This window comes from Pogoniulus pusillus, chromosome 3 (genome assembly GCF_015220805.1).
Source record: "Pogoniulus pusillus isolate bPogPus1 chromosome 3, bPogPus1.pri, whole genome shotgun sequence".
Taxonomy (NCBI): Eukaryota; Metazoa; Chordata; class Aves; order Piciformes; family Lybiidae; genus Pogoniulus; species Pogoniulus pusillus.
Genome location: NC_087266.1, coordinates 11,005,198 through 11,015,782, shown reverse-complemented (window position 1 = coordinate 11,015,782; position 10,585 = coordinate 11,005,198). Strand labels below are relative to the sequence as shown.

The following is a 10,585-nucleotide window of genomic DNA, read 5'->3' as shown; positions in this document are numbered from 1 at the left end:
TACACTGGAACCAAAGGCAGTACAAAAGTTTTATTTGCTTCATACCTTAAGGTGCTTTGAGTACGTCTTGATGGCAGGAACCTCAAATCACATTGTACAGATTCAAGTATTAGAAAAACCTTTATTTGGAAGTGTTTTATACACATAAAAAAAGTTGTGATCTCCCTTTAACACTAATAGACATGTAGAAAGGATTTTCACTCAGTCCCCCTGGGTTAAAGCAGTGGCTAATCTGCTGGAGTGCTCTGTAGACTGTGAGGGTCTGAGATGGGTTTTGTTAAAAGTTCCCCAGCCTCAAGCTGAAGAGGCCCAAGGGTTCCAAACTTCATGAACTCTATCTTGTTGCTCCAAGCCTGCCACTCATGATGCTTTCCAATTCTTCTTGGCTCGTAGTTTATCCAGCATTTTCTGCAAACACACACAAACCCTGAGCCTACTCTAGCACATCAAGTGATGCTGACACCAGAACTGCTGAAGGGCACAACTGAGAGACTGCTGCTGTGTAACCTGAGCATCAGTAATGGTGCACATCTAGACAAGGAGTAGTGCTATTGTTCCAAGAAGCTGACAAATTGGCACACCTCATCCCTAACATATCTTTTGTCAATTATGGGATCTGTAAAACAAGTGATTTATTCTACCCCAAGAAAGATGAGGGGCTCAGGATCTGGGCCTGAAGGGCCTCAGTAGCAGTCCTGGCCTGGGACGATTATCAAGCACTTTCTTCCTTGCAGTTGTCAATTCTCCCCCTCCCCTTCCTGGGCCTCCAACAAGTCCTCCTGTTTAACCTCTTGTTCTGGAGTAACTGCAGGCAAATCCAAACAAGATTTTTGCAACCTTTAATTAAGGCACATTGAGCCAGGCAGAAACCTGAGCTATGCAGAACCTTCAGAGACCCAGCCAAAGCAACCACCACCACCTGCTTCCCCCATGGCCTTATAATGGTATGGAACTAACTTACTAGTCTTGACTAATAAAACCCTTGGCACTTGACAAGTGCACTGTCTAGCACCTGGAGCCCCAGCAGACTTCCTGCTCAACCTCAAGTCACCAGAAAAATCTAGCCTAAGGCAGACACACTTACTACTAAAGGGAATTTCAGATCAGTTGTACTTTCACCAAGGGAAAGTCTTCAGTGGGATATCCTGATAGTACCACTTAAAATCCAGACTGGTTTGATGTTCTCTTACACCACAGAACTGTCACTATGAGTCCAAGTAGAAGCTCAGTGAAATGAAAAGTAACCAAGGTAGGATGACAGTCTAGCAGACTTACCTTCTGAAACTCTTTAGCTTTTTCTCTGTTCCTGGCATAAATTTCCTGTCTTGTTTGTTCTTCCTTTCTGCTCTTCACTTCTGCAAGTTTATTACAAGCTCTGTCAAAACTGTAGGGGGAAAAAAAGTGTTAGTATAAAAGCAGCAAAGCTGGAATGAGCCTAAAGATTTATATTGAGTCAACTGCTAGAAATTAGGAAAAGGTATTTTGACTCAGTTCTCCAGTAATCGAGAACCACTTCAGATTCCTCTTTGGCTGCATCAACAAAAAGCCTGTTCAGGAGCTGTACTTGCAGCATGACACTAAGCTGCCACGTGCAACTGAACTGTGCTTCAAATCTGAGCTGCTTTCCTGCATGAACTGGCACACAGCTGCCTTCACACAATGAAATGAGCAGGCTGCTACTCGTGTCCTGCTGCCAGCTCCTCAACAGGCACTTGCACAAAACACTTGGCTTCTCTCTCCCAACTCTTTTCTGTTAAGCAGCACTGTATCCAACTGGGAAACAACAAACTGCTCTGACTGACCAGTAGTTTTCAGAAGACACAAATTAACTACCTTTTTAACCTAAACTCCCACTTGTATTCACACAATACCTTGAAGTATGCTGGTGCTTTTGAGTTCCTCCAGACTTCCTGCCCTCTAGAGAAGACACTTCTACTTTATTCAACTGATTGGCAACTGCACCTTTTTTCCCTTTAAAAAAAAGAATAAGAAAAAAAACAATTGTACCTTACATCTAAATTTCCACTCCAGCTAACTCAAGAAGCATGATAAGTTTTTCACAGATTTTTAGATGATGTCACAAGAAAGAAGCTAGCAGAATGGACACAATGGAGATGACAGAGTCGGTCTTGGTCTCCCTCTTCAGGCTGCTTCCTGTACTTCAAGCCAGTCAGGCTTCTCTGCAGCCAGCTTCCAAGTCCACATGAGATCTATCAGTTTGCAACAGCTCCCTGCATCCCTGAGAGCTGAGGAGTATCCCAGTCTGCCATAGCAAAGATGCAGCAAATGTGACATCTGTTCTTTGATATAAAACAGCAACTAAAAGGATCCTTAATGCCATGTCTTGTGCCCAGATAAACCTACCAGGGTTAAGAAAACCCTCCTTTTGCCTCATTGATGGCTCAGACTTTCCTCTTTGAAACTGCCTGGCTTCTGGCTTGTTGTTTTCTTTTTCTCTATTTTTTACTCCTTCAACTCTTTTCAGAGATTTCTGGATGAAATTCTTCTTTCTTTTTAAAAAGTTTTCCTGCAGACTTCCAGGTGTAGCTTCAAACTCCAGCAGCATCACTGTGAAAGGAAACAAAATGGGATCATTTCTCACTTTCATCAGTGAAAGCCAAGCTTGCCAGTGCACTTCTGCCAAAATGCCAAACTGGCAACTTCTGCAAATGGTGCTGAAAGTGACACCGGGCAGTGAGTGAGCACACAAAACAAGCAGCAGTTCAGATCTGTACACAGGTCTGCCACAATATGTACTGTGATAAATACTGCACTGAGGACACCTCTGTGCCTCAAAACACATCAAAGACATGGGAAGTCCCTGACATGGTTGAGTTCTGTCAGTTCCTGTCTTTGTTGCTACTGATGTTCATTTTGGACAAAAAAGCATCTCAGCATTTTACTGATGTTCCACACAATCATGAGAGAGATTAAGCAAAGACTGGCTAAAGAAATTGAGGACTAACGGGAAACTATGTAACAACAAACACTACCACCACAGTTCTTCAGAATTAGGTACCCCAAGGTACTGTAAATAAGAACTTCAGCACAGAAAGAGACAAGTCAGTGTTTCCTTAATTAATAAGACATTAAACCTGGCCCAAACTACTAACAAACCACAGCTGAACAGCAAGATGAGCTTGCCTAAGCAAAAGCAGCTCCCTGTTTTCCAAAGGAGGAGGATTTTAATGATATAAAGATTTCTCTCTCAACTTCAGCATATTGAAGCCACACAATAACTACCTGCAGTCTGATGTGACGGGAAGGGAGTGGCACTGGTACTCTGGGCTGTGGAAGAACTGTCAGGCTTTATGAGCACTGAGCAATCAGCATCTGGAACCAGTGGTGAAAATTCTTGCTCCTAGAAGGAATCAGTGATTGAAAACACTTAAAATACACCACAAATTTAAGTGAAGTGGTAGTGCTGCACCACTAGCATAGTTCCAATGCAAATAAAAGACATTATCTGCCTTGACAGAGTTCAATAAAAATACCAGAACTGGATCTTGGTATTAAGTGTTAAAATGCTGCTTCCTAAAAACACCTCAAAACTTCAAAATAAAAATTCCATTAAAGACCAGGTTTCACTTGCATGTTCATAATACAGGCCTGCAAAACTTCATCTCAATGGATGTATCTTTTCTCTAAGTTTTCCTTAGAGGAGAGCCCTGCAGAGGGACCTGGACAGGCTGGATGGGTGGGCAGAGGCCAATGGGATGAGATTTAACAAGGCCAAGTGCAGGGTTCTGCACTTTGGCCACAACAACCCCAAGCAGCGCTACAGACTGGGGACTGAGTGGCTGGAGAGCAGCCAGGAGGAAAGGGACCTGGGTGTACTGATAGATAGTAGGCTGAAGATGAGCCAGCAGTGTGCTCAGGTGGCCAAGAGAGCCAATGGCATCCTGGCCTGCATCAGGAACAGTGTGGCCAGTAGGACAAGGGAGGTTATTCTGCCCCTGTACTCAGCACTGGTCAGGCCACACCTTGAGTACTGTGTCCAGTTCTGGGCCCCTCAATTCAAGAAAGATGTTGAGGTGCTGGAACATGTCCAGAGAAGGGCAACAAAGCTGGTGAGGGGCCTGGAGCACAAATCCTATGAGGAGAGGCTGAGGGAGCTGGGGGTGTTTAGCCTGGAAAAGAGGAGGCTCAGGGGTGATCTTATTACTGTCTACAACTACCTGAAAGGACACTGTAGCCAGATGGGGGGTGGCCTCTTCTCCCAGGTAACCAGCAATAGAACAAGGGGACACAGTCTCAAGTTGTGCCAGGGTAGGTATAGGCTGGATATTGGGAAGAAGTTCTTCACAGAGAGAGTGATTTCCCATTGGAATGGGCTGCCCAGGGAGGTGGTGGAGGCACCGTCCCTGGGGGTCTTCAAGAAAAGCCTGGCTGAGGCATTTAGTGCCATGGTCTAGTTGATTGGATAGGGCTGGGTGATAGCTTGGACTGGATGATCTTGGAGGTCTCTTCCAACCTGGTTGATTCTATGATTCTATGATTCTATGATTCCTCCATCACCCTCTCATTGCTGTCTCCTTCCCCTGTTCTCAGCCAGAAGGCAACACCTGCTGCAAAAGTACGGCCTCCAGCTGCCAGCCTCCACTGCTTTATAAAGACCCAACCTTAGGCACATTTAGGATCTTCTCTAGATGCCTCCTGCAACTGAAGCATGATTTCATCTAATCCACTAACTTAACAAACACACATTACTCTGTTCTACGTTACGGCTTCAGCACACAAATTCTCCTCCTGTTACAAACCAGTCCCAGTCCCTCCACAATTTACAGTCTTTGCTTTGTTTAAGCAAAGAACAAAAAGCATACCACAGGCACAGTAAGTATGGCAGTATGACAAGCTGATCATACTTTCACCCCTAAACCTCAACCTGCCTTCAGTCCATTCCCTAAGTTGGACTGTTCAACTCATAGTCCTCTCATTCCAGTCCTCAACTAAAGGTCATGCAAGCACCAGTGAAGTGATTCTGTTCCTCGGCCAAAGTCTCCACAAACTCTTACTTACATTGGCATGACTAGATAGTGATTTTGGGGAATAGCCCACATTTAAGATACATCAGATCTGTTCAGAAAAGTAACATCAACCAAAATCATCCAAGCAATACTAGGTTTGCATAACCCTCACACTCTCTTGTTCTGCAACAGTGGATTAATTGCAACAGTGAGGCCACTCCTTATGATATTTAAAACTAAATTAGTATCACATTAGATAGACTCACCTCAGGAAAGACATTCAATCCAGATTGATCCACAGATGCTGGGTTATTGATTTTATCCTTAATTTTCTCTTGATTAGTACGTTCAATGTCTGACTCTGCCACACTGACATCATTTGAGCTTATCAGAGTGAGTTCAGGTTCTTCCATAATACCACGCCCTGACTCTGTCTCCTTAAAAAATAAATTATACATCAGTGTAAAGAATAACTGAAAATAAAGGGGAATAAATCACTACTTCCAGCAACAGCAACAGCTGTTACCTTGAAAGAAAAAGGAGGCTCATTCAACATGCAGAAGAAAGAAAACCTGCCCTCAGGCAGTAAATGAAATACAGAAAGAGCACTTTGCCTGAGGTTTTATGGATGCAGACTGTGAAAATGAAGTCCAATGCCAAGTGTTTTACATACCAGTGTTAAAAATAACAAATAACCTGAAGTAACTTAGTAACACATCCATCTCTCTCCCTCTTCTCTACTCACCTCATGTTTAAATTACTTAGTTCCAGGCAAACTTTGTGTTTTGTTTTTTTTTTTAAGCTACTACATCAAAGCTATTTCCTTAGGTGTCTTATACTGGGGTTATATTATTTACATCCTTCAGGCTTCTGAATGGGGATAGGGGCTGCTCAGCTGGGTAATGGAGCCATGTAGCACAGATGCATACATTGTACCAACTGGGGTTGAGAGGGGGATGAAACAGTGATGCCAGAGCTCCTCCAGCAACCCTGGGAGCTCCAACTCAGCTACTGCTAATGATTTCATTCCATGATCTGAAAGGAGCAGGGCAGAAGTCCAGGAAGCATGCAAGTTTTGCAAGGGATCACAGGCTATTAGGGGTAGGAAGGGATCCAAGGAGATCGAGTCCAACCCTCCTGCCAGAGCAGGACAATACAATCTAACACGGGCCACAGAGGAACACATCCAGACAGGCCCTGAAAGTCTCCAGAGAAGGAGACTCTACGACCTCCCTGGGGAGCCTGTTCCAGTGCTCTGGGACCCTTACAGTAAAGAAGTTCCCCCTTGTGCTGAGGCGGAACCTCTTTTGCTGCAACTTACACCCATTGCTCCATTCTAGTTTTCAAGTAGAATTGTAAAATTACAATGTTTGCTAAGCTTTCAGACACTAAAGGTCTAAAATAACTTGGTGCAGCATCAGAAAAAGCCCATAACAACAGAAAAAAGCCTGCAGGAATCCCTGCTTTTGGAAAGGTGTCTTACTCACCCAGACTGGAATACGACACGAGCGTCTGGGAACACAATTAGAACTGTTTTCATGTGTTTCCAGGAGAGACCCATTCTGCTGTATGGCAGCTTGTGAATGGATGTCTGAGGCTTCCAAGCTGATGTCTCTGTGAATCTTCCAGAATTTTTGTACCTCTGGAAAGCTTTGGTCAGGCTCCTTCCTATTTGTATTGCACTGCAAATCCAGCTCTACAGCTTTATTTGCTTCATGTACATGAACTGGTTTTTCAGGAAGCTTTACATACATCTTATCAAACGTCTTCACAAGTAACTTTTCAGAAGACACAGTCTCTTTTAGCAAGTGTTGAGAGAAAGTTTCTTGCACTGTAACTGGTGTGGTATCTAGCTGATAAAATGATTTTTGCTCTCTCAGAGGATTCAGACTGCCATTTTGCAGCTCTTCCATTGAACACTGGAGATCAATGTATTCAATTTTTTTGGACAGTTCCTCATATTCTGCAGCAGATGAAGTACAGCTCTCACTGCCCCGTTTCTTAGTTCCAGGGGTTTGTTCAAAAGACCTCTGTAATGCAGCATTGTACTCCACTGGCTGATCAGCATTCTGACAGTGATTGCTCAGAGTCGTTTCTAATTGCAGTGCATGAAAAGATTCTTCAGCTCCTGTGTCAACAAATTATCATCAAGAGTTCAAACTGTAGCCAACAGACAGACTTTCAACATGTTAAAATCCCTCCACACAGACTTTTCAGTCATATATAAGCCTAGTAAATAGAAAGAAATGCTTTGTTTAAAAAGAGTCTCCTTAAGGTTCTTTAAACATAGTATCATGAACACTTTCTGTAATGGATCTTTCACTGTAGATAACTTAAAGCTTCTTAGAGTAAGTTTAGAGACAGACTTCATGACTGAATTTGTAGGACTTCTGTAAATGGAAGTACTTTGAGTCTCTTTCTGTTCTTCAATAAAGTCTCTAAAATATGAGGGAAATCAAAACCACTACTACTTGGGCAGAAATTCTTCAAAGTAAAAGGAAACATCCAAACTGGGATAACGACTGCTGTTCCTACAAGGTACAATCATGTACCCTAAATTACTTGAGCATTAGGATCTAGAGGCTGGGAAAAGAGAAAGGTCAGGTATCAACATCTGAATGACTGGGAAGGCAATTCAGCAGTACAGTAGACACCAAACAAACAACAAGGGGAGTTGTTATTTAATTATGCCTCTGACCTAGGTTTGATGAAATTGCTTACACACAGACTCCAGCATCCTGCTTTTACACACAGAGATGTGTCACACTGACATTTAAAGGTTTCATTCACAGGGGCTTCTTTTCATTCGTACACACAGACAAAATATGACAAATAGCTGCTAACAGCAAGGCAGGAATTACACAACATCAGCCATCACCAGAAAGCTCTCCAGATGATGGACCTGTATATCAACCTGCCTTGAACTGACATACCAAAATAGTTTTTATTTGCTTGGACTGTTGTTTTTATTATTTCCCCCCAACCTTTTAAAGCACAAGAATAATTGATTTGGGATTGTAAAAATACAGGAAGATACTGCAGTTGTTTAGAGAAACAATCTGTGTGCTTTAAACAATTTAGACGTAGTGTTTTGAGGTTAGAAGGGAGCTTCCTAAATCCTATTTGCTGTGACCATAGGTAGCCTCCAAGTGTAAGCTGCTTCTGGCATTTTCTTATTCCTTGCTGCTGTTGTTGTAACAATATCTGCCAGCTAAAGAGAACTATAGTAGAGGCTGAGTAATTGCTTGCAGCATTAAACATCAGTAGTGTGTTCCCAAAAACTGTGTGTATGCTTATGCAAGTAACAAAGATAACTGACCAGGAACAGTGACATAAATACACCTGTTACTTAAAATATTGTGCTGTGTTTTTTGTCTCTGCTCAGCTTTCTGTTGGAGCACCTTAAAACACCGAAACATTCAATTCTTGGTAAAGAAAAGCTTTAGAAATATTTAGACGACTACTGGCTGTGTTCAGAATTGGGGAATGCATTGAAATACTATTTGGAAAAGTACTTAGAATGGTCTGGATTGGCAGAAACCTCCAAAGGTCACATAGTCCAAGCTCCTGTGCCGTCAGCAGGGACATCCTCAACTAGATCAGGTTGCCCAGAGCCCTGTCAAGCCTTAGTTCGAATGTCCCTAGGGATGGGGCTCCAACCACCTCCCTGGGCAACCTGTTCTAGTGTTCAATAAAAACCTCGTTCCTAACACCCAGTCTGAATCTAAAAACCATTGCCTCTCGTCCTGTCACTGCAGGCCTAACTAAACAGTCTCTCTCCACCCTTCTTGTAGGCACCCCTCAGGCAAGTTGTTATTAGTTTTCTCCAAAGCCTTTGCTTCTCCAGGCTGAACAACCTCAGCTCCCTCAGTCTGCCTTTGTAGCAAAAGTGTTCCGGCCCCTTGATCATTTTCACAGCCCTCCTCTGCACTTAAACTGACAGTTTCAGCCAGAACTGGTATTTCTTCACATCATAGTTACTCCCCAAATAATAAGTAACATAATATCCATTATAGTGACTTGAATATGCACATCTGCTTTTCTATTGAAGTGTAACTGCTCAGACAATAAAGAATTTCTCCATTAAACTCTTAAATTTGGTCAAGACAGAGACAGCAGCTGCAGAGATTTGACATTTCAAATTAGGGCTGACAGAAGTGTTCATTCGCAGTTGTGACACAGCAACCTTAAGGGTTGGTATTGACATATTTGCTGCAGGGTGACTTTGAAAGTCTTGATCTGACTGTACTGCACATACCTGCAGTCATGTGTTCTTTAACAGTTTCTGGTCCTGATGCAATGTTCTTTGGCCTGTTTGCTTCAAGACTCAAAGTCAGACTGCTTCTTGGGACTTTCCAAGTGGAGTTTCCCACTTCTAGAGATGTAGACATACCTTGGCTTTTTGTTGAAACTTTTGAAACCTAGTGTCAGGGAAAAAAAATATCAAAGAAACAAACAGTGTTGACTTAGGATTTAGTTACAATTTAAATCTTAACATTTAAGATTTTCTCAGACATCTCAAGGACAAAGAAATTGAAAGTTATACACTTGATTTTTGGATCATGTTTCTGCCTACAACCAGTAAAAACACTTCCAGTTCTATCAGAAACTACTGGTGTGTTTCTTCTGAAGAGATAACTGTACAGGGGTTATGCATTTAAATTTTACAGAAACCTTAAGGCAAAGTATTTCCTCCTGTAGTACCTTGCTAAATTCTTTGCTCTCTTGTGGAATTCTGTTTTGAGAACAGGATGATGAAGTATCGGAGTCAAGACTTGGTTCCAAAGGCTGAAATACCTGGTGATGGAAGTTTGGAAAATGCCTCTCCATTTCAGGAAAATCAAATTCAGCTGTTAGAGCTATAGGAAAATAAAAGAGGTTATTTAAAAAAAATCAACCTCCTGATAATCACACCTCTCAAAATGCTAACAGATACAGCACACACTGCTTCTCCACACAGCAAATAAAGCATACAGAATCTGCAGGTTCACAAATACTAGCTTGTAAAGAAAGCCTAATAAAAACCTTTATAGCATCCAACTCTTTTGCTCCAATACAATGCAGGAACAAAAAGCAGCAATAAAATGTTACACTAATGCAATTACTTTTTTACATGGAAAGCTGAAGCACATAAGGGCTCTGTTCATCACTTGTGAGACTGCATCGGAAGGAGCGTGGGCTTCCCACCATCCAACTCAGTGACAGTGAAGCAAACCCAATGAAAAGCCACAAGGATGATTAAAGGGAGAATGAAGTACATGATGTTCATAAAAAAACCTAAAGAACTAAGTTTGTTCAGTCTTAAAAGGCTTGGGACTGTGTGGGAAGAGGCACAGAAATCTCTGCTGTCCACTACATCCTAGGAGACAGTACAGAGATGATGGAGTCAGGCGTCTTATATCTGTTGAGTGAAAGAAAGAGATAACAGACACAAGATGGAATGCAGGAAATGTTTTTTGGATACAAAGAAAGACAAGAGTGTGAAAGGAAGCTGTTAAAATGTTGCCAAGCAGGAGGTGTGGAATCTCTGACCTTGGAGATATTCATAACTTGCCTGGACAAGGACTTAAGCAACTGGGTCCAAGTTGGCTTTGCTGTGAGCAGGAAGGAGAATTTGT

At 42.4% G+C, this 10,585-nt stretch overlaps 1 protein-coding gene across 1 annotated transcript in view; it reads right to left on the bottom strand.

The window, feature by feature from the left end:
* Positions 1-101: 101 nt before the first annotated feature.
* Positions 102-10,585, bottom strand: part of CEP295 (centrosomal protein 295) — a 47,025-nt gene continuing 36,541 nt past the window's right edge. The window contains exons 21-29 of the mRNA XM_064170032.1: positions 9,672-9,826; positions 9,226-9,388; positions 6,455-7,095; positions 5,234-5,404; positions 3,244-3,361; positions 2,365-2,568; positions 1,872-1,971; positions 1,276-1,384; positions 102-408 (exon numbers count right to left, since the gene is read on the bottom strand). Coding sequence (XP_064026102.1) covers positions 361-408; positions 1,276-1,384; positions 1,872-1,971; positions 2,365-2,568; positions 3,244-3,361; positions 5,234-5,404; positions 6,455-7,095; positions 9,226-9,388; positions 9,672-9,826 — 1,709 coding nt within the window. The 3' untranslated portion in view covers positions 102-360. The remainder of the gene's footprint in view (positions 409-1,275; positions 1,385-1,871; positions 1,972-2,364; positions 2,569-3,243; positions 3,362-5,233; positions 5,405-6,454; positions 7,096-9,225; positions 9,389-9,671; positions 9,827-10,585) is intronic.